The 24,885-nt window shown below is 40.6% G+C and overlaps 2 protein-coding genes across 2 annotated transcripts in view; one reads left to right on the forward strand and one right to left on the reverse strand.

Annotated features, from left to right (window-relative positions):
• The window catches only part of slc18a2 (solute carrier family 18 member 2), a 76,003-nt gene extending 70,174 nt beyond the window's left edge, over window positions 1-5,829 (forward strand). The window contains exons 15-16 of the mRNA XM_073027846.1: window positions 4,189-4,322; window positions 4,411-5,829. Coding sequence (XP_072883947.1) covers window positions 4,189-4,322; window positions 4,411-4,527 — 251 coding nt within the window. The 3' untranslated portion in view covers window positions 4,528-5,829. The remainder of the gene's footprint in view (window positions 1-4,188; window positions 4,323-4,410) is intronic.
• Window positions 5,830-10,846: 5,017 nt separating this feature from the next.
• Window positions 10,847-24,885, reverse strand: part of pdzd8 (PDZ domain containing 8) — a 249,511-nt gene continuing 235,472 nt past the window's right edge. The window contains exon 5 of the mRNA XM_073027847.1: window positions 10,847-13,048. Coding sequence (XP_072883948.1) covers window positions 10,896-13,048 — 2,153 coding nt within the window. The 3' untranslated portion in view covers window positions 10,847-10,895. The remainder of the gene's footprint in view (window positions 13,049-24,885) is intronic.

Raw genomic sequence — 24,885 nt, forward strand, 5'->3', positions numbered from 1 at the left:
TTAGAAATTACTAGGGTTACCCATAGCCTCTATTTTTCTAAGCTCCATATACCTATCCAAAAGTCTCTTAAAAGATCCTAACGTATCTGCCTCCACCACTGTCGCTGGCAGCCCATTCCACGCACTCACCACTCTGCATAAAGAAGTTACCCCTGACATCTCCTCTGTACCTACTCCCCAGCACCTTAAACCTGTGCCCTCTTGTGGCAACCATTTCAGCCCTGGGAAAAAGCCTCTGACTATCCACACGATCAACACCTCTCATCATCTTATTCACCTCTGTCAGGTCACCTCTCATCCTCCATCGCTCCAAGAAGAAAAGGCCGAGTTCACTCAACCTATTCTCATAAGGCATGCTCCCCAATCCAGGCAACATCCTTGTAAATCTCCTCTGCACCCTTTCTATGGTTTCCACGTCCTTCCTATAGTGAGGCGACCAGATGACATTTAGTTATTGCTATTGGAACCAAGAATTGGCATATTTTAGAACAATTGACCTTTTAGGATTTTGATCTTAACCCTGCGTATGCTGGACTGATATTAATTGAATATTATGAATGATTGTACTTATCAAGATGATAGATGTCAGTGTGGCAGAAACAACACCATTTCTATAGAAACACGATACCTTCTCTATTTCTGAAACTCAATGCCATCAAGCAATGTTGTTAGATCTTGTTAGCTGCAGAGTGAACTTACCCTAAGTCAGGGGTTCTCAACCTTTTTTATGCCACAGACCAATACCATTAAGCAAGGGATCCGTGGGAACCCCTGTACTGAGTGCACTTTGTTATTATTGTTGTTTAAAATGTTAATTGTTTGCAGTTCATGGGAATTCTTTAATGTTCCACATCAAATAGACCTATTACCAAAATACATATATGTCACCATATTCAACCCTGAGATTTGTTTTCGTGTGGGCATACTCAATAAATCCAATAAACACAATAGAATCAGTGAAGACTGCACACAAGACTGGCAAATAACCATCGTGCAATGGACAACAAACTGGGAAAATAAAAATAAGAGAAAAGAGTTGTAATAATAAATAACTGATCAATAAACATTGAGAACATGAGATGAAGAGTCAATGGAAGTGAGTCCGTAGGTTGTGAGAACAGTTCAGTGATGGGGTGAATGAAGTTATTCCCTCTGGTTCAAGAGCCTGATGGATGAGGGGTTATAACGGTTCCTGAACCTGATGTTGTGGTTCTTGAGGCTCCTGTACCCTCTTCTGACTAATGTAGTTGGCTGCTAAGCCATCTTGATATTATCAAAGATTCTGGAAGCCAGGTAGCCAATTGAACTGATATTAAATAGCAGAAAACATGGGGGAGGTTGATGGGGGAAGGGAACTCGGTGAGTTCACCATTCTGGCCAAAACCTGTTCAGGTGTGATTCCAGGGTTTTACAAACTGACCTATCCAGCCAACAGCAAGTCTCTTGGCACTCACAGATATTGTAGGTAAAAATTATGGTGATACAGAAAGTACTGCGCTGAGTTTGTTTACCAACAAGTCAGTCTGTATCTTGATGTTTATAGAGAAAAAAACAGGTTTGAAAGATATCAAGGGAACAATGTGCACGGCTTTTCTTTTATGCAAACTGAAAGGATGGACAAAGGAGACAGGAGAGACTGCAGATGCTGGAATCTGGAGCAATACAATTTGCTGGAATTCTTCATGTCCAGTGCCACCTGTAAGAGGAAAGAAATAGTCCTGATGCAGAGTTTTGTCTGGAAATGTTGTTGATTCTTTTCGTCCTACAGATGCTATTGACCTGCTGAGTTCTTCCAGCAGATGGTTTGTTGCTGACAGGAGGAACAATTTGTTTAATATCAATTACACCAGTAAGATTTGAACAAAGCTTTCAGAGGTGAAAGACTGGCAGCTTCTAATTTAGCCCTCCTGACTGTTTCCGTAACCTGACTAAGCAAAATGAGAAATCAATACGTTATAAGTCAGTAACAAAACTGTACTTGAATTTTTGACAAGCTGTTCTTTGGAGCAATATATGAAAACTGGGAAACTGCTTAAGTAGAGAGATATGGTTGAATTATTGTGGTCTTCTAGAGCCCAAAAATGATTTAAAGATTGAAGACCACTACTCCTGTTATCATATCAGGAAGAATTTTGCCCACAAAATGATAAATGATACCGGTGTCCCTCACTGGATGAACAACTATTTAACTGTGATATCATCACTGTAATTTAGTGGAAAATAACAGACAAAAATTAACACATAGTGCTTATTTGTTATTACAACTGAAAATTCACATTGTACTTACACAGGAACAGGCCATTCAGCCCACAATGTTGAGCTAAACCAATTAATAATTTGCACATATAACAATCGTAACATTTCTGGCAAAATTTTGCATTTTACATAGATATTAGAATGGGTGAACACAAAGAAACAAGTGTGCTTCTATTTGAGTGATGTAGAAAGCTCACTGTTTACAATTGGTCAGCTAATTCGCAGTCATGAGCATTTTCTGGAATTAGATGTATAGAAATTTGCAAGAAATCATTTGTTATTATAAACTGACCACTATATTGTGTGTTTTGTTGTTGTGATTTTCCCGGGACTGGAAGAACTGAGTTATAAGGAAAGATTGAATAGGTTTAGGACTTATTCCTTGGAATGGAGAAGATTGAGAGGAGGTTTGATAGATAGATAGATAGATAGATACTTTATTCATCCCCATGGGGAAATTCAACTTTTTTTTTCCAATGTCCCATACACTTGTTGTAGCAAAACTAATTACATACAATACTTAACTCAGTAAAAAATATGATATGCATCTAAATCACTATCTCAAAAAGCATTAATAATAGCATTAATAATATATGAAATTATATTATTTTATACAAAATTATGAGGGGTATAACCAGAGGTCACGGGTTAGGAAATGAAAGGTGAAAAATTTAAGGGGAACATGAGAGGAAACTTCTTCACTCAGAGGGTTGTGAAAGTGTGGAACGAGCTGCCAGTGAAAGTGGTGCATGTGAGCTTGGCTTCAGTGTTTCAGAGAAGTTTGGATAGGGTCACAGATGGTAAGAGTATGGAGGCGATGGTCCTGGTGCAGGTCAATGGGAACAGGCAGGTTAACGAGATGGGCTGAATGGGCTGTTTCTGTGCTGTACTTTTCTATGACTTTATGGTGTTGATATTAGAGGCAATGCTTCTTTACAGTATCTCACAAGAATTATGGTGTTGATATTAGAGACAATTCTTTCTTTATAATATCTCACATGAATTCTCACTGTAGTAATTCTTACCATGCTCAATCCAGGAACAGCTTCTTTCCCTCAGCCATCAGGTTTCTGAACAATCAACCATGAACACTAATTACTTTTGTTCTGTTTGCACTACTTATTTAATTTGGGTGGCAGGCCGGAGTAGCACCCGTTTAGCCCCCTCCCACACACACAATGATCAGGCTCAGGTGAAGCATGGGAGCAGGTGGTGGATGGTCGTATGAGCAGCCGGTGCAGAAGTCCTGGTTATGCGACCACTGACACCAGGCAGACAATCTCTGAAGAGTATTGATAATGGCTGGGGTCACCCGTCTTGTAAAGACACTGCCCAGAAGAAGGCAATGGCAAGCCACTTCTATGGAAAAATTTGGCAAGAACAATGACAGTCATGGTAAGACCTGATTGCTTACGTCATATAACAAATGATTTTAATACATAGATAGATTGACAGACAAATGGATACTTTATTGATCCCAACAGACTGGTAGAAGGTGTGAAGGAGAGGCCTGCATACTCCAAAGGAACTTAGATTCCTCAAGAAGTAGAGGCAATGGTGACCCTTCTTGTACACAGCCTCCACTCAACTTGGTCATCCAGGTGTAGATCCTCAGCACGTCCATGTCCTCACCATCAATAGTAACAAGCAGCAAAGCAGGCTTAGTCTTGCGAATTAAATATATATTTCCTATTGTAATTTATAGTATATTTTATATATTGCAATGTACTGCTGCCGCAAACCAACAAATTTCATGACGTATATCAGTGATAATAAACCTGATTCCGATATCGCTATGTTAATTTTATATGTTAATTTTAGACCAGGACCAAGAATTTCCTTTAAAAGTTGATAATGTTTGTATCGAGAATATCACTTGATCATTAATTTGCCTCTAGTGATGGGTGTTTTCTCTCTTTACGGTTTGTCCAGGCCCATCGAGTGGCGGTGCCATTGCTAAGACCATAGGGTTTCCATGGTTAATGGCAATTATTGGAATCATTGACATTCTATATGCTCCACTCTGCTTTTTCCTTCGAAGCCCACCTGCCAAGGAAGAAAAGATGGTAAGCAAAAATGAATAACTTACATTAAACCCTGTTTGCTAAAATTTTGCAGATAATAATAATAATTCATTTTCTTTTTAAATTTTAGGCTATTTTGATGAATCAAAATTGCCCAGTTAAAACCAAAATGTACACAACTCAAGACCACTTTCAGAGAGACTCAATGATTGATGATAATGATGAAGAGTGTAGGAGTGATGAATGATTGGATCTGTGCCATTTTCTTTATTGAATTACTTTAATGTGTATTATAATGTTTTGTGAACAGTCTTTTTAAATTATTGTCTTAATATAGTTTAACTATTCCACCATTCAGGCATACCAAAGTTGTGACCCTATTTCTCTTGTATTAGACTACCGGTATGTAGAAATGCAACATAGAGTTTTAGCTGGGGAATTAAAAAAGAGGTGGTTGAGTGAAAATGATAACCAGCAGCCTTATCAAGTCATGATATCTATTTCAATTTGCTCTCAGAACCAACAGATTTTTTGAAACATTTAATTTTAGGTATTGCACTATATTTTACAATCTTGCATTTATTAATGAAGGATAACCTTTGTCTGCACGGTTTTTCTCAGTTCTATGTTCATTGGTTTAAATAAATTTATGTTCATAGATCCCCACGTTGGATGCTAAAAAGCCACTGCAGTTCTATTAATCAGTTTTAGCATTTTGTGTCAAAATGAGGTGACATAGCAGCGACATAATGCCTGAAAATTGTTTTGAATGTTTAAAATAGGGTTCACCAGTTAAGTGATAAATTAATTTAAACAAAAAATATGCTTTTTGCCAAGTGGTTACCATGGGTTTCCTTTCCTCTCCAATAATTAATGAAACACATTTCTTATGCTGATAAAATTTGCATAAAACTATTTAATAAAAAAATGTGATAAGGGTACTAAGAGAAATGTAAAAGTTGAAAACTGTTTACTCATTTGAAAGTGAGCGCAACCACATTTTCTATAAACTAAACATGTATATATATTGGACTACATTTGTCTGTAACAAAACATATATGTGCCTTCATTAAATTTAATATATTTTCATGCAATAGATATGTTAGACACCTTTACTGTGGTCATTTTCTACACAGACTGTTCCAGGTGACAATTACACTGCAAGCACTTCCGCACCGACTGTATTCAGACTCCATGATTTAAACCACACTGGATGATCTAATTCTGTCAACATCATTCATGAATATGTAAAAGTAGGCATTTATAAAGGACAGATACTCCACCAACAAATCACAAAGTTTATTGTAGAGATAACATATCTTGTGCATGCAAATATAATCACTGTCCACAGACAAGTCAGTTGCTTTGTACGCTCAAACAGATGGGCAAATATAAATATAAAGATGTAGAGGAGCATCTCCTGTGGATCAATAAGATGGCTTGTTAATGTGCAGTCAGATGTGTCTCTGTGTACATGTGTGGATGTCTGTGGATGTGTGTATTTCTGCCTCCAGGACAATTATCAATAATAAAAGTATCATGAGTAAAATGGCACAGTCTTCTTAATTTAGCTGTTATTTTGCATTAGGTAAGCCCTTGAAATTTTTTAGGGATATATTTGCAAAATGTTTCATAAACCTCACTTCACAGTATCTTCTCACCACAAAAACTAGGTACTAAGTGAGGCAGAAAAAACCCCAGATGGCTTATCAAGGTTGTCCCATGTCATCATGATGGAGAATCTGATCATGATGATACACACAAAATGCTGGAGGAACTCAGCAGGTCAGGTAGCATCCATGGAACTAAATAAACAGTCGACGTTTTGGGCTGAGACCCTTCCTCAGTACCGAAATGTCAATTATTATTCTTTTCCATAGATGCTGCCTGACCTGCTGAATTCCTCCAGCATTTTGTGTGTTTTGTTGGATTTCCAGCAACTGCAGATTTTCTCATGTTTATGACTCACATTTCTCCTACTCAACTGCAATTACTTAATCTCCTGGGAGAAGCCAACAATTAATTGGTGGGGGAAGTTGGGTGGTTGTGAAATGGAAAGTGTAGTTAGTTCAAGAAGAATAAAGTGTTTTAAGTTACCATCTCACCTGCAAAGTTTGGGAGACTTTGGTAAGTCTTTGCTTTTGATACATACCGTCATTAAGCACATCCAGGAACTCTTTGTATGATTCAATCCATTCTGTAGGATAGATCAGGATGCAGCTGAGTTATGGGCTGAGTGCAGGTCGGTGGGAGTAAGCGTTCGGCACGGACTAGAAGGGCCGAGATGGCCTGTTTCCGTGCTGTAATTGTTATATGGTTATAGCACAGGTCACTCAGGTTCTGAAACGAATACTTAAAGTGACAACTAATGAATGCTTGATGTACTTATCTAAAATTGTTCTCAGCAAAACATTATAGTAAGATATTTTAAACAAATGTAGGTTTCACAAAGACAGTAGATTTAGGAATTATATGTTTCCTTTCTACTTCAAGATTTTGCTCCGATGCAGGACTTTGACTAGAAACCTCCACAGTTTCTGGGACAGAATACACAGCTGGGGTGGCTGACGAGGGAAACTGGGATGGGGATGAAGAAGGAATGCGGAAGATAGGAGAGTGAAGTCCAATGGGAATGGGGGGAGTTATGAGGGAGGGGTGAAAGAAGCTGGAGAGGACATGAGAAGTGGGGCAAAGTGGACCTGAGCTGATGGGGTCAAACCCAGAGTATGTTGGGAGGAAGGGAAAGGATACAGGGCTGGAGAGTGGTAGGCTGCGGATGGGGAGGGATGAGATATGGGGGTTGACTGAAGATCGAGGGAGCAGGGGAAAGGGTGACTAGTGGGAGTGAACCCATAGCTGAAGACAGAGAGGGAGAGGTTGAGGGAAATGAGAACAGGGAGAGGCAGGTATGGGACATGGTTGTTGTTCCTTTTGGTTCTTTGTGGCACATCAGGCGGCAACCTTGCGGTTTCGTTAGCATTTTTGTCCGTTTTTTATGAGGCTGAGTTGGTAACTCGGTGCTTAACCCAGCACGGATGTAAAATGTGCAGGGAGCTGGCCGGACAAACACGTGACCACCTGCCTCGAAGTCGAGTGCAGGTGCCACTATGGCCCTAGTGTAGCAGTTAGTGCTATGCTATTACAGCTCAGGACATTGGAGCTCAGTGTTCACTCCTCCATAAGGGGGTTTGTTTGTTCTCCCTGTGGAATGCACAGGTTTTCTCCGGGTGACCCAGCTTTCCCCCACAAACCAAAGGCACACAAGCTAGTAGGTAAATTGGCCATCATAAACTGTACCGTGATTGGGCTAGGGTTAAATTCAGGGGCTGTTGCCGGCACAGCTTGAAGGGCCGGAAGGGCCTAATCCACGCTCTATCTCAATAAATAAAAAGGAGGAAGCAGCTGTGTGGATGCTGGTGGAGAAATCATAAAGGGGAGGGATTGAAGGGATGAGGAATTGGAAAAGTGTGCCAGTGGGGTCCAGAGGAAGGAGGCAGGAGATTAGGCACCGATTAGGAGCTGAGAGACAGTCAAATCAAAACCTGTCAACAATTTATTGAAAATTAAAAATCAAAATTGTAAGGCTGATGAAGTATTCACCCCCTTAGCCGTTAGCATGATGCTATTATAGCTTGGGGAGTCAGAGTTCCGAGTTCAATTCTGATTTCATCTGTGAGGAGTCTGTATGCCCTCCCCACGGAATGCAAGAGTTTTTTTGTGGGTGCTCTGGTTTCCGCTCCCAGTCCAAAGACATCCCAGATAGGTTAACTGATTATTGTAAATTATCCTGGGATTAAGTTAGGGTTAAATCAGGAGTTGTTGAAGTTGCCAGATGTGTGGCTTGAAGGGGAGGAAGGGCCTAGTCTATGCTGTATCTCTAAATAAAATAAAATATTCTGATTACCGTGCTGATATTTCAGCATTGATTTTGTGCTCAAGTCTCTGGATCTTAAGCAATCTCACGCTCGGAGTGCTACCTAATGAACCACTAACGTCACTTATTCAACAACATTCCTTGTTGAAATTACATCATTCTACAAAAAAATTGGTCTTCTTTGAACAAATGCATTTCTACTCCTATGTGACCTTGTTACCAAGATAAATGCAAGATTTGTCCCACAGAAGATTTTTCATCGTCGTCACAGAACACAGAGTGAAAAGGTTTCATAAGGCTAGCACTTATGCGACAGTTAATAAATCTGTCCGAGCGTCAGCGCCTTTGCGGAGGGGGTGATATTGTGGGTGCAAAGCACTGGCGTTTCAGTGAAGGAACCGGGTTCGAATCCAGGTCAGGTGGAAGGGAGTGATACTTTTCCAGATGTCATTCAATAAATCTGGGTGGTTTCAAGCTAACTCACAAGACGAAGTGTACTTTGCCAAATCTTTCCAAAAGCTATGGAAAATGTCAGGCTGGCTTCTAAGATTGGAACTGATGCACGTTATTGGTACAGAAAGAGGAGGGTTTATTTTATATTTCACTGCAGAATATTACCCTCTTAATGAGTATCTTCTCTTTTATTCTTACAATTGTCATTCATTTCTGCACCTTGTGGCGCACCAGGCAGTAACCCCGCCATTTCTTTAGTATTTGTCTGCTTTAATGAGGCCGAGTTGCTAGCTCGATGCTCAACCCAGCACGAATGGAAAATGCGCAAGGAGCCGACCAGGTTCGAACCAGCGACCTCTTGCTCTGAAGTCTGGTGCAGTTGCCACTACACCACTAACTGGCTTATTCTTACAATGGAGGAGGTCATTTGGCCCATCTGATCAATGCCAGTTGCCAATAGTGATGATCTCAACAGTCCCATCTCCCTTTCCCTTAACTCCCTGCAGCCTTGTTTTCTCTCTCTTGTGTTATCATTAGCTCCATTGATTCCTTTTGGGTGCCCACCCACACTAAGAATAGTACCTGGGCTGTTCGTCACACGGCAGAGGGAAATGACGGGAGATCAGATGACGGATGAACTCTTTCTGCAGGTGGGTGGATAGAATTAATAGCAAAAGATCCAGGCTGGAGGTATTGTGGAAAATGATTTCTATTTAACCCACAATTTGAAGTTAATCGAGACTCATTCCAGACCTCTCCAAAATAGATAATTTCTCCAATTCCAGAAACTGCCTGGAAAATTCCCTAGTGGCAAGTCTCCGCCCTGTCAAAGAGTTGCTCATGGTACAAGCGGGCAGTCAAACAGAAGTCCTTCACCCAAAACCAGGTATTAAACTTGTCAGCTAGCTAAGCCGTTCCCAGCTGCTCAGCTGTGATTGCCAAAGTTCATACACTGAATGCTTCAGAATATTTGAGGCACTCAGAAATTTTCAGAGACTTGTGAATGTACTTAGAAACCAAGAAACAAATTTTAAAAATTCTAAAACTTAAATAAATATTATAAATACTTGCCACATCCAACCAATGGTATGGATACTGCACCTGTGGAGATGGGGATGGCATGCACTCATTGTTCACGTGTTCTGTATATTAGCCAGCCGAAGGAACTATGTGAAATGAAATCCCCTTCCTTTTGGCTTGTTATATTTGGAAAAAAACTGCTTTTCTTCAAACTCGGGTGTATATATATTTTGTTTAACATTGGAAAAGTGAATGGTTATCTTTAGCTGGGTGCTGTCTTTTGGAATTGTAGATACAGGGTTTTCTGGTGAAGTATACAAAAGTTACAAATGTAGATGCAATTAAATAACTTTACAAAAATCCCAGCATCTTTTCAGTAGTATGTTTATTGGGGGCAGTGTTAAAGTTCGAGGAACCCAACTCTCTATTCTGCTGAGGTTGTGGTTGGGATGGGGGTAGGAGCAGGGGGGATAGGATGGGGAGTTGGGAAGGAGTGGGGGTTTACTGGGGAGCACCGAGATCTACTTATTAAACAAAATCAAAATGAAAATCTCTCAAATCAATTAGCATTATTTTCTCAGCTTTCACTGACAGCTTTTAATTATGTAAAAGTCACTACTTGGGTAAATTGAGCTATGTCACATTCTATCAAAATTTAACCTCCCCCCCCCCCCCCCAACTCTTCTGCAGAGAAAACCAGCTGGATGCTTTACTATATAACACATACATAAATATTAATTAGTCATGTCATGGTAATATACATTACAGTTTCATTAAAGATGAGAAAGTTGGTGCATTATTTGCACTCCCTTGCATTTCAGAGGTTCAGAGCAATTATTTTTTTAAATTACAAATATTCAGAAAGAAATAAAACAAAAACTCAGCTTTTCTTTCAATAAATACAAAAGCTCACCACACAATTTGCTATATGGTACATGTTTGGCAAAGAAACATCTACATAACAAACAAGGAAGAACATAAAAAGGACGAGAGCTTTTGACATGGTCCTATAAGAGATTTTATATCCACTTCCCCAGTGGACTGTGCACTCGGCTACAGTTCATGACACCGAGAATTCATTTATGAAAAAACAAAAAGCATGTCATCAATAGGGAAAATCCTAAACTGATCTGCCTGTTGGTTACTGACACCATAGTCACATTAAAAGTCAAATTCACAAGACAGAGTAACGATTGCATTATAGCACAGAAGCAAAAAGTAAAAAAAAGTAAATTTGTTTATTACAATTATGAGAAAAATGAATAAAGTCATGAAATAGATTCAGCTTCATTAACGGTTTGCTCATTTGATTCCTCAGTAAGTGATTGCACATCTGTCTGACTGTCAGTGTCAATTTCATCTGCTGTTAGGGCTAAGATGTCATCTGTGAGCTTTGTGACCTTTTTTGCTGGCTGTTCAGAAGGTGGTGCAAAGTCGCTGAATTCTAAATCATCCATCCCTGCTTTGTAGTGGATTGTGAGCAACGTAAGAGCTTGTAGGCGTTCAACTGACTTTGCAATGGCAGCAGACAGATGACACTTCTTTTTAGGGTCTGTGCAATCCTTCTCTTCTTTATGCAGAGCATAATTCTGTTCCAGTTCCAGCTCGATTTCATTCTGCAGCTTTTCTGACATCATATACAGTTTTTGAAATCGTTCGTCGGCTGGCAATCCTCGGTACAGGTCTCGGCCAATCTCCTTTACTGCAATCAATACACTATCGTCGAGACCTCCATCTTTCTTCACTGACAACTTGCCACCTGTGGAAGAGACTATCTGTTTGGAAGGACTGCTGGCACTGTATGTCTCAGTGTCACTGCTTTCATTGTCTGATGTGTTTGGAGTTTGCTTGGGCGACGGCTCCACTAAGTCAATGCCAGGATCCGCCAGACGAGCTCTAGGTCCTGGCCTCAGGTTCAGCAAGCGTGAGCTAGTATTGATGATGTGCCGTGTTAACCCAGTAGACCTGTTGAAGGACGACTTTGTTTCCAAATCAACCCTCCTCTCTGTGGCATTAGGAAAGAGCACTTCCGCCAGACATTTATCCTGACACTTTTTATGGCAGATGTAAGCACATTTCATGCACTGAGAAGCAGCTTTGGTCCACACTTTTTTCTTACAGTAATCACACCAGGTTGGATTCTGAAACTGAGTGTCTTGGAAATTGTGCTTATTGTCCATGCACTGTTGAGTAGTTTTCTCCTTAATGGCAACAGGAATTTCCTCCTGTGAATTATCTTCCTTTTCCTTTTCCGTTTTAACACTAGAGCTTTCTGTATCACCCTCTTTTAGATAGGTAAAATTTAGTGTAATGTCACCATAGCAGAGTTTCTCATTGAATCCCTTGTGAGTGCTTAGGTTTCGTAATGCAGTCCTACTAACAGCAGCCTTTGGTTCAGGAGCATTGAGCCGGAAGGTTGCCTGGAACTCCATTGATGCAGTACAAAGGCATTCCATGGCTATCTCTTCAAGTTTAATGCTCGCATGGCCTAAACAAATAAGTTCACCTGCTTTAAAAGGTTCTTTGCACCACACTGCAACGTTAATGTATCGGTGGCATCCTTCAACATCAAACACACATGTTGCCTTGTTCCACTTCCCAAATCTCTTACCGTAGATTATCTCCGATGATTCCCAGATTTGGTTGCCTTCTGCTCCGTCACGAACGCCACAGGTAGCTTCTGGGAGCTTCTCCTTGGAATCCTGTTTACTAGCTGTGGACTTGGTCATCGATGCTTCTTCCACCTGATCTGTATTTTTGCTGACACTTTTCTCAGCACTTTTGTCTGCGCTGTTGGTGGATGCCATTAGTTTGTCGGGCTTCTCGGTAGCTATGTCTGCAGATTCAGGCAGGCTCTGGGCTTCAGAAGGAGCTGAAATTAGCTTTATCTGTGGCCTTGGAGGCACCGGAGGCTTGTATGTGGACCCTCCTGGTGGCTTACTCAGCTGCTGTGCCCCATCAGGGACATCTAAGCACTTTGGCTGGGCAAACTTAACTGTATCTTTTTGCTGTGACTTCAGAGGATTTGGGTAATTCCCCAAATTCAATTTGCGATTGAGAATGGGTGATATAGTACCCAGAGGCTTGCTGGCGAGGGTAGCCACCGACCGCTTCGGGCTTTGAGGCGCACAATCCTCCTTTACGATTGTGGGCAGCGGTTTGATGTCAGGACACACTAATTCTTCAAATTCAGAATCTAAGTCTTTACTATCGACATTGTCTAAGATGCTATCATCATCAAATGCATGCTGCCCAAACTGTGCACCAAAGCCTGGGTCTTCAAGATGGCTATAGTTCTCCTGGATTGAGCTGCACTGTTGATTCTGATGTCCACCTACAGGTCTCTCATAATATACCAATACTTTCTCGCCAGCTTGCTTGATCAGCTTCAAAACGTGTACAGACGATGTCACCTTGGTTCCTGTCAATAAATTAAATAGATATTAGTGAAAGAGGTACACAGAGTACAGAAGCATTACAGCTGACCACCACCTTCCACTCCCCGTATCACAACTGTTTGGGTTACGGAGAGAGATTCATCTACAATTGATAGATCACTGTCAAAATATTTGAGATGCAGAATAAAGTTTGCTCTCATGGAATTTATTTTAGAAAAAAAGTAAAGAAACATTATTTTTATTTTTCTCAACTCTCACTTCTTGACACAGACAACACAACTTCTCCTTAGGGAAAATCGCGATATAGCCCATTTTCGACAAACGCAATTCTACTCTCCTGTAATGTCAGGGATCATCTGTATTTTACTAAACTATGCTTCTGCCTTATTTAAGTATTTATTTAGTTATTTATTGAGATACAGCACAGAGTAGGCTCTTCTGGCCCTTCGAGCTGCGCTGCCCAGTAATTCCCTGATTTAATCCCAATTTACAATGCCCAATTAACCTATCAACCTGTACAACTTTGGACTGTGGGAGGAAACCAGATCACCTGGAGAAAACCCATGTTGTCATGGGAGAATGTACAAACTCCTTACAGGCAGCAGCGTGAATTCAACCTGTCTCAACTGAGCCGTAAAGTGTGCTAACCACTACACTGCCGCACCATCTTGTATAAGTAATATGTATAAGTAAACTGTTCTATTTCATCTTCATTCAGCCTCTTTTTTAATCATGAACTCCCAAGTGCATTTTTCTATAAACCACAAACTTTCTTTCGCCACCCCTACAGTGATGTATGAAGTTGATCCTTGACAGAGCTGGTGTGATTAGAAAAAATAGAATGGGAGAGGATGACATTGCCTTCTGAAGCAATGTACAGAGGAGGGACAACAATAATTTAACTCTGGGACAAGGGGGAGGGGCAGGAAATGTACACTGGGATGTTCTGAGAAAAGGTACAATTAAGGAAAATATATCTAGAATACAGCCAATAACTGCTCAGAGATACAGCTCTCTACACCATGCCAAGTACAGCACAATTTCTGAGAATTGAATTCTGAGAACAGTTTTCTTTGATGGCAGAAACTCAAAAGCACCACAGTCCAAATTTCTGTGCAGGGTTAACATTACTTTTTAAAAAGATATGTAGATATTTTTCATTCGTCACTCTAAAGATGTTCTACACCATGTTCTATTGTAACGTATAAAGAAAAATCATGGGAAAATAAAATTCACGGCCCAATATCTGAACTGAGACTCTGTGGTAAAAGATCTTTGTTGTGTTCCAGGGGATGGCAATGACCTCCCAGAATCATCCCGGCATCAAAATCTCAACAAAACCAAGGGAGACCATCTAGTTATTATTTTAAAAAATCCTGTGTTCAGGCCTCTGCTGTGTCCTAGCAGACAAAGTCGATACAGAAGCAGGGAAGCACAATATGAAGAGCAAGCTGTTGGCCATGTAGCAGGCTCTCCTCTCCATGCAGTTGATGAATCCAACAGAACTACAGAGGCGATTGCAGTTCGACACCACTGGCGTCGCAGGAGTTGCCAGCCAGCGTTAAACTCACTGTAGGACTGCCTCAGGGACTCCAGCTCTGGATTTTCCCTCGAGGTTTACTCCCAAAGTTTCCACCATGAGTGGGTATAGCCTCAGGCAGCAGAGGTTTACATCTAGTTTCCTTCTCCTAGATGAGCTGTCCACCACGGCTGATGAGCCTCATCGGCCCAGATACTGTGACATTTTTATTTCAGAGTAAGTTTTATTCATAAAAACATTCTAAATACGTAAGTACACAGAATTAATCTACAATTTCCAAAGTAATATTATTCTGTTATTTAACATAATCAATTCACTGTTTACTCTTATCATTCATTTACAAACTTAAAGTAAACATGTCATGAATCTTTAGTCCAAATTTTAATCAACCTGTGTGTAATGGTGGAAAGTCTTAACTGTGGCCCTTCCCTTTAAAGATAGATAGATAGATACTTTATTCATCCCCATGGGGAAATTCAACTTTTTTTCCAATGTCCCATACACTTGTTGTAGCAAAACTAATTACATACAATACTTAACTCAGTAAAAAAAAATATGATATGCATCTAAATCACCGTCTCAAAAAGCATTAATAATAGCTTTTAAAAAGTTCTTAAGTCCTGGCGGTTGAATTGTAAAGCCTAATGGCATTGGGGAGTATTGACCTCTTCATCCTGTCTGAGGAGCATTGCATCGATAGTAACCTGTCACTGAAACTGCTTCTCTGTCTCTGGATGGTGCTATGTAGAGGATGTTCAGAGTTATCCATAATTGACCGTAGCCTACTCAGCGCCCTTCGCTCAGCTACCGATGTTAAACTCTCCAGTACTTTGCCCACGACAGAGCCACTGTTAAAGCCACTGTTCATTAGAACTAATTTATTTATTTACAATGCTTACAACAATTTCAGATGAAAGTACAATCCTCATTGACCAGGAGGTGCTCCAAACCCCACAATACCTCTGGCAAATGAGAAAACAGAGTTCTCCCTCTCCACGGACACCTAGACACAGACCTTTCCTCAGAAGAGGAACAGGCAGTCAGATTTGACTGATTCCTCGACGGCCTATTTCCTGAACATTTCTGCTCTTTGAGGAATTAATCTGACTGGCTGTAAAAGGGATTATATACTAGTTAAAACATCCTGAAGATAAAACGAATTAAGTTTCTCATCTTCTTTCATCCCAATCCAAACAATAAATAAAAAGTCCTCTGCTAGACACTTTGGTCTTAAAGCAAAATGTACAGGTAGCATAATGCATTCTGCACTGAAACGTGGTTGTTTATTTTCTGATTTTACTCCAATTAGTCTACAGTAGTTACCTGCTTCACTTGAATGTCAATCACCACAGTACAACATCATCATAAGAAAAATTCAGGAACAGCATCTTCCCCTCTGCCATCCGATTTTTTCTTTATTTTTATTTTTGCACTACTTACTTAACTATTATACATGTACTTACAGCTATTCATTTTTTCTATTATCTTGTATTGCAATGTACTGCTGCTGCAAAGTAGAAATTTCATGACTTGTGCTGCTGATATTAAACCTGACTCTGAATCTGAAATAAACATAATTTTTCATTTGTAATCTGTTTAATCAAAAGCTCTGAACATGCACCTTCCATGTGACTGAGAATAATGTCAAATTAAAATGATCAGGTTTGTATTTAATTTTGCATGAACTAGCTTTTCTTGTCTTAATTTCACTGGAGAGCTCTAAAATTTACACACACCTGCAGAGGGTTGTAAATCTAGTCAGCTCCATCTTGGGCACGAGCCTACAAAATACCCAGGACATCTTTAGGGAGCGGTGTCTCAGAAAGGCAGCATCCATTATTAAGGACCCCCAGCACCCAGGGCATGTCCTTTTCTCACTGTTACCATCAGGTAGGAGGTACAGAAGCCTGAAGGCACACACTCAGTGATTCAGGAACAGCTTCTTCCCCTCTGCCATCCGATTCCTAAATGGACATTGAAATTTTGGACACTACCTCACTTTTTTAAATATACAGTATTTCTGTTTTTGCACATTTTATTCAATATGCATAATTGATTTACTTGTTTATTTATTATGTTTTATTTTATTTTTTCTCTCTCTCTGCTAGATTATGTATTGCATTGAACTGCTGCTGCTAAGTTAACAGATTTCATGTCACATGCCGGTGATAATAAACCTGATTCTGATATCAGGGCTGGACCACTGTACACGAATCCCTTTCATACTGGTGATCTGAAGATGTACAGTATGAACATTCTGTCCAATGTTTTTACTAAAACAATGAAAACTACCATTAACTTATCCTGGCTTGTGTTGTTTCTTCATCTCACTCTTCAAAATTGAAATATTTTTCCTTCAATCACTTTTTTATTTCATGTTTGGATACACATCAACACCGAGCTCAGATTCTCCAGAACAAACCAATAATGGATGGGTGCTATCACAGAACATCTGCTAGATGAATCAATGTGAAATTCCTCAGTAAACTGTGGGTCAACAGACTGAATGAGATCAAAGCTCTGTCATGCTAATACAAGTGTGCATGTATATTAACCTATCCTGGGAGAGGCAAATGAAAGAGAAGCAGTTAGCAGTTTAAAAGGGGAAAGACTATGCGACCTTCAATTGTACAGTGCCCTGTTAATTGCAATCAGCTTCAATAATATTATAAATACTCTTATGACATCAAAGGTATGAATTTTCACTCCAGACAGCTACGTTATCCTCGACTCAGTTGGTCACAGAGCAGCAGAGCTCGGAACACACCCTTTAACCAACTCACCTGTGCAGCCTGTGGTCAGCTTCTTTATCACTGACATATGTCATGGAATCTGTTGTTTATTACAGTGAAATCCAGAAAAAATTACTATATATTCGTTGTTGTAGTAACGTGCCATGTTGTATGACGTGGGCAGTCCTGGCCTTTCCACGACCGTGATCGTTCTCGGCAGATTTCTCCTCAGAAGCGGTTTGCCATTGCCTTCTTCTGGGCAGTGTCTTTACAAGATGGTGTCCCCAGCCATTCATTATCAATACTCTTCAGAGATTGTCTTCCTGGCATCAGCGGTCGCATAACCAGGATTTGTGATCTGCACCAGCTGCTCATACGACCCTCCACCACCTGCTCCCATTGTCTCACATGACCCTGGTCAGGGGGCTAGCAGGAACACACCCTGCCCAAGGGTGACCTGCAGGCTAGAGGGGAAAGGAGCACCTTGCACCTCCTTTGATAGAGACACAACTTCACCCCTCCACTAGGATATATTTGACAATAATAAAAATACAAAGAGCAAAATATCGAGGTCGTTTTCATGGGTCAGGAATGTGATAGCACAGGGGAAGATACTGTTCCTAAAACCTAAGAGTGTGAGTCTTCAGTTCCTATACTTCCTCCCTGATGGCAACAGTGAGAAGAGCGCACGCCCTGGTTGATGAGGGTCCTTAATGATGGGTGTCACTTTCCTGAGGCAGTGTCTTTTGAATATGTCCTCGATGGTAGGGAGGCTAGTGCCCATGATGGAGCTGGCTGAGTTTACAACTTTCTGCAGCTTTTTCCCATCCTGTGCATTACTCCCCGTCCCCTCCAGACCAGACCGTGATGGGACCAGTCAGAATGCATCTGTAGAAATTTGCAATGACAACATCCCAACTCCTGTACTCAATGCACTGACTGATGAAGGTCAGCATGCAAAATGCCTCCATCACCACCTGCTTTTCAAGAGGTGTGTTGTACTCTTAGCTCCCTGTGTACCACAAACTTCCCAATCAAGTGTGTCCTTCAACCTGGCATGAGAGGGACTAGCTGTCTCATTAATGATGCCACTTGTGCAAAACTGGCATCTTTAATATGACAGAAAGTGCAGTGCATTAATTCTGTAAAGCACGAAAGGAGGCAGTTAATTTGCACACAGTAAGTTCTGACAAAATGTACTGGATACGGCCCAGTCCATCAGAGCCAGAATCAGAATCAGGTTTATCAGACTCATGGGTAAAGCCCTCCCACAACTGAACACATCCATGTGGAACGCAGTTGCAAGAAAGCAGCATCCATGATCAAGGACCCCCATCACCCAGGGCATACACTCTTCTTGCACTTGCCATCAAGAAGAAGGTACAAGAGCCTCAAGACCCACACCATCAGTTCAGGAGCAGTTATTACTCCTCAATCATCAGGCTCTTGAACCAGAGGGGATAACTTCACTCACCCCAATACTGAAATGTTCCCACAATATATGGACTCAATTTCAAGGACTCTTCATCTCATGTTCTCAACATTTATTGTTAATTAATTAATTTCTTCTTTCCTTTTGTATTTTCATAGTTAGCTGTCTTTAGCATACTGGTAGTCTGTCCTGTTGGGTGCAATCTTTCATTGATTCAATTGTGCCTCTTGAATCTCAGGGTTGTATATGATGACGTATATGTACTTTGATAATAAACTTACTTTGAACTTTGAACATATAGTAGTGATAATGACCAGATAATTTATTTTAGCAATGTTTATCAAGGGATAAATATTTTAACTATAGATTCAAAATGATATAATGAGATCATTTACATCAAACTGAAAGAGTAGATGGGATCTTGATTTAAAACATTCATCAAGAAGTGGTGCCTCTGAGTTGTAAATCGGCACTGAGGGAGAACAGAACCATTTGTTGTTCACAGGTTCTCTTAAGAGTGAAGTCACCTGTGGAGATTTTAAGCTCATTAAGGAATTTACTCTTTAAACTCAATCCGACACATTTCATATCTTGAAAATAAAATCTCTACAGTGCAAATGATTACTTGCCATGCACCAACACATACAACAAGAGGACAAAATGATTAATTTGATTCATAATCTGAGCATATACTTGTGAAGTATATCTGCTTAAGGGAGAGATAAAAAAGATTAGAAACCGTTCAACACACACAAAATGCTGGAGGAACTCGGCAGGTCAGGTAGAATCTATGGAAAAGAGTACAGTCGACATTTCAGGCTGAAACCCTTCGGCAGGACCAGCACCTGCAGATTTTCTCTTGTTTGTGATTAGAAGCTATTCAAGTAAAAATGTTCCATAATATGTACTCCCATGTTTGAAGAATCTCTTTTCTTTTGTACGCCATGGTACCAAAGCAGTTAGCACAACACTATTACAGCTAGGGGGTCATAGTTCAGCATTCAATTCGAAAATTATCTGCAAGGAATCTGCACGTTCTCCCTGTGTGATGTGTGTGTTTCCTCCGGGTGCTCCGGTTTCCTCCCACAGTCCACAGACATGCCAGTCAGTAGGTTAATTGGTCATTGTAAATTGTCCTGTGATTAGGCTAGGGTTAAATTGGGAGTTGTTGACAATGTGGCTCAAAGGGCCAGAGGACCTATTCCACACTGTATCTTTAAAATAAAAAAATAACTGAGTAAAGTTATATGGGAATGGATGCATTATTTCTAATTGTGACATGATAGGAGTTTCAATTAACAAACAAACAAAGTCCTACTTTTTCCTTTGCAGATACAGAATATTCAAGGTAGCATTTCTTTCATTAGTCTTTGATTTCCTCTCTGTTTGATTCAAGTGAATTCAAAGAACAAGTGAAAGCCAACAAGTCAGGAAGCCTCTGTAGAGGCAAAGGAATGGTTGGTGTTTTGGGTTGAAACCCTGCACCAGATTCCAGCATCTGTAGTCTCTTGTGTCTCCATTTTAACCTGAATTGTTTTAAAGGCATCGGAACAACAGCTTCACACAGAAAATGCTGGAGAAACTCAGCAAGTCAGGCAGCAAATATGGAAATGAAAAAGGAGTCAACATTTCGGGCCGAGACACTTCTTCAGGATTGGAAAAGAAGAAGGAAGACACCAGAATAAAAAGGTGGGGGAGGGGAAGGAGGCGAGTTGGAAGGTGAAAGGTGAAGCCAGGTGGATGTGAAAGGTAAAGGGCTGGAGAAGAAGAAATTTGACAGGAGGGGAGAGTGGACCATGGGAGAAAGGGAAGGCGGAGAGGATACAGAGGAAGTGATAGGTAGGTGAGAAGAGGTAAAAGGTTAGAATGGGGAATAGAGGAAAGGGGAGGGGGGAATTTGTTCACTGGAAGGAGAAATCAAAATTCATGCCATCGGATTGGGGAGTACCCAGACAGAATACAGTATAATCTGTGGCTTGTCCACCCTGAGTATGACCTCACTGTGGCACGTGAAGAGGCTATGAACCTATATGTCAGAATGGGAATGGAAACGTGAATTAAAATGCTTGGCCACTGAGACGTTCTGCTTGTGGTGGATGGGTCAGGGGTGCTCAACAAAGTGGACCCCCAATGGCTTGTAAGTTGTTTTGGACATATAAGGCTCATTCTCTGATTAATAGCAATGACAAGGATTTCTATAGAGGTTCAGTATTTTGATATATACATGTTAATGAGTATATAGATTTTTAAAAATGTTTTTGAACTTTTTCAGTGATATTGAAGTACGAGGCTCAGCATGATGATGAAATGGAAGCTATTATTTAAACTACTAAATGACTGGTAAAACTAAAGCAGACAGAATTCAATGTAAGGAGTGATTATACCATCACTTTGCATTTTAGGAACTTGAAATGTTTTCTAAATTGCAGTAAGCAACGGGTGCACAGCTTTACAATACATACTCAAAAAGTTTGATGGCACCTTGGCTTTCAGTTCAAAGAAATTAAAGTTCAAGTATGTGGAAAAGATACAACAGTAATTCAAAAGCTAAGCATTCCAGAAGCTGGAAGTCTAAACAAAACAGAATGTTCTGGAAATTACTCTGGAGAAAGAAACACAGTTAACGTCTTCACCAGATTTGGACAAAGTTTGAAGTTTTGAATGCAGAGGGAAAGGTGGGAACCAGGAGAGAACTAAGAACAGTCCTGTTGATTTGAAAAGATGGGGATATTAAATGAGGGAAGGGTAACTGCGTGAAGAGAAGGAGTTGCTTTAATTAACCGAAGCCTTAGACAATCCCACTTGAAGGACAGACTTCAACTTTGGATACAAAACTTCACAAAAAAAACCCAGTAAAAATTCACCATAATAATTTCAGGACTGGAGGTTAAATTACAAGGGCAAGTGTTCATCTGGGGTTAGATAGTTGAAGGAAGATAAAATCTAAGTATTTAATGTTGGTAATTTATTTATTGGGATATAGTACAGAACAGGCCTTTCCAGCCCTTCCAGCTGCACAGCCCAGCAACCCTTGATTTAACCCTAGCATAATCACGAGACAATTTACAAAGACCAATTAACCTACTAACTGGTAAGTCTTTGAATTGTGGGAGGAAACTGGAGCACCCAGAGGAAACCCACACATTACACAGGGAGAACATACAGACTCCTTACAAAGGACACTGGGATTGAACTCTGAACTCCACTGCGCTAACTACTACTCTACCGTTTGTAAGAGTTTCAGTAACACAGATGCAGAGAAACTTTCGTCATTGTGCACACACACGAGGAGGATATTTCATATAAATTGGCACAACATTGCAGGCAAGTCTCCTGTTCAATGCTGCATTATTCTATGCTCTATCTGGAGCGGAATTCCAACAAGAGGGATTAATCTTAAAATTACATTGTCATCACTGGGAGTGAAAGAAGAAGCATTCCTTCAAGCAAACAGGAATGCAAATCAGGAGTTCTGTGTCCCAAAAGACAACGGACCCTGAATCAATGGTGAAATTTCTCAGCATGTAATATGGAGCAAGAGAAGTCTACAAAACAGCTACTGAACTGTGTACAGATTTCAGCACAGTTGCTGTGTACAAAAGCAGACCCAGTGGAACCCCAGACCTTATTTAACTTGTCTCAGTGCTGTGGACTTTAGGACCCGGCGGTCGAGCTCTGAATTTGCAGTGTTTCTGTTCACGAAAATAATCACGATTGAAAATAAAGTGGAAATAATAAACTGATCGGAAGGAGGTGAAATGCCATCGGTCATTGGAAAAGCGTTAGGCTGCATTCGGTCAACGATCAGAACAATTTTAAAGGATAAAGTGAGAAAGGCCCTGCCCTGATGAAAGCTACAATGATTACTGAGCAACGCAGTGGTTTAATTATTGGGGTTTTGGGTTTTTGATCCTCCACATCAACCAGGTACGGAAGGAGAGTGTGCTCGGAAGTGGTCTGCCACTGATTTGAACTTGGGAACTTCCCGAGCCCGGCGCTGAAACATACGTTCTTAAGTGTTTTATATACATAAAAAGGTAAAATATATACTATATACTAAGACAAACATTTGACTAACTGACACTAAATAATACTGGATGTACTTGTTCCGACTTACATAGTAAGAGAACTTCTGTCTTTTTTTTGATCCCGATCCATGGTAACCTATGCACATCCTCCCGTACACTTTAAATCATCTCTAGATTACTTATAATACCTAATACAATGTAAATGCTATGTAAAATAGTTGCATTGTTTAGGGAATAATGACAAGAAACATAAAGTCTGTAATGCTTGAACAACAAGTGCTGGAAGAGCACTTCCGAGTTTTCGCGATTCGCGGTTGGTTGAATTCGCGCATGCGGAACTCATGGATAAGGAGGGCTGACTGTACTTGATTTTCACATGACTTCTATGAGAGCAGATTCTTTTCCTTATCTCATATTTTTGGGGAGTGATTTGTGAATTCTGAAAGACAGAATTTCTGTATCTGAGCAGCCATGATGTAGGGGTCAGCTGTAGTTAGATTTGGGTAACTATCAACAAGGTGGAGTTTTTCCAGCTAAGGTCTGTGAAATTACACTTGCGGATTACAGCACAAGCAAATTCATGGATATGTGAATCCATTTTGTGGTGTGATTTTGACTACGAAATAGTAAAAGTCTGATCTTGATCTCCATTGAGTTGGTGGATCTTGATCGAGACACCATTATTCATCTCCATTCCATTCAACAAAAGCAAGATGCTGGGGGTGAGGCCGTGGTGGCACATTTGGAGAGAAACAAAACAGGCAGCCTTCATTTTAAAACATCCTTCTAGTATCGCTTCACCAAAACAAATTCAATTACAAATGCTAACAGATTTCTTTTTAGAAAGGTGGGAGAGAGGAAGATAGTGAGAAGGATGATTGTAACCAATCCTGTATTCTGTGACACACACAAAATGCTGGTGGAACGCAGCAGGCCAGGCAGCATCTATAGGGAGAAACGCTGTCGACATTTCGGGGACAGTGCTTCTCCCTATAGATGCTGCCTGGCCTGCTGCATTCCACCAGCATTTTGTGTGTGTTGCTTGAATTTTCAGCATCTGCAGATTTCTTCGTGTTTGCCTGTATTCTGTGCATGTAAATTCTCTAATACCTGACAACAGATTTCAATTATGGATAAGAATCATTGCTCAAATCTTACTCCACTGTACAGTCCAACTTTTACCTCAGTTAGCTATTTTACCACATGTCACAAGTGTCACCGATCCAACAGGCAATGCAGAAAGCGTACCTTAAGGAACAGGAGGAATGGAGCACTCAGCCCAGCCCAGGACTAATCTCCTCTTTGCAAGTTCTTAATAATATCCCTGAACTCAGAATTAAATCTGGCCAAATAAATGGCCAACTGGCTTTCAAATCAAATAAATATGTTTCTAAGACAGATGTCCAAAGCCACACAAGAGCATTATGCCTCCTTGATGTCCTCTATTCTCTTCAGACATTTGGGAGTTGTGGGGGAAACAGTTAAAGTCAGGATGTCATGAGGCCCAATATTGTGCAGGGGCTTCACACTACTAAGAGACTTGTAGTGCTGATGTTACGTAACTTTGCAATAGATCAATGAAGCTACTCAAGAATGCACCCTATATCTAACATGTTGCATAGATCTGCAATCTAAGCTGAAGTAAACCTCTTGCCATGTATCTTCTTTCATTACGTGAACAGAACTCAGTTCAATGGACCTTGTCAGTTTGTTGGCTAACGTAGGAGCTCTTGTATAGCCAGTGTTCCTGCAAGATAATAAAGCCACCTATTTCATTCTGATGTAAGTAGAAGTATTTGTACTCTATTAGTGCTGCTGAGTGATCTAAGGCACTGGATTAAGGCTCCAGCCTCCAAGGTGGAGAGGCTTCGAATCCCACTACTGCCACCAGCTTGTATCTGTTCTTTCTAGGGCACCACAGTAGCGCTGCGGTTAGCACGACATTATTACAGCTCCAGGCATCAGAGCTCAAAGTTCAATTCAAGGGAGATCTGTAAGGGGTTGTACATCCTTCCCGTGGAATGTGTGGGTCTTCTCCGGGTGCCCTGGTTTCCTCCCACTGTCCAAAGACACACTGGGTAGGTAAAATGGTTATTGTAAATTGTCCTGTGATTAGGTTAGGGTTAAA

Source organism: Hemitrygon akajei, chromosome 23 (assembly GCF_048418815.1).
Source record: "Hemitrygon akajei chromosome 23, sHemAka1.3, whole genome shotgun sequence".
Taxonomy (NCBI): domain Eukaryota; kingdom Metazoa; phylum Chordata; class Chondrichthyes; order Myliobatiformes; family Dasyatidae; genus Hemitrygon; species Hemitrygon akajei.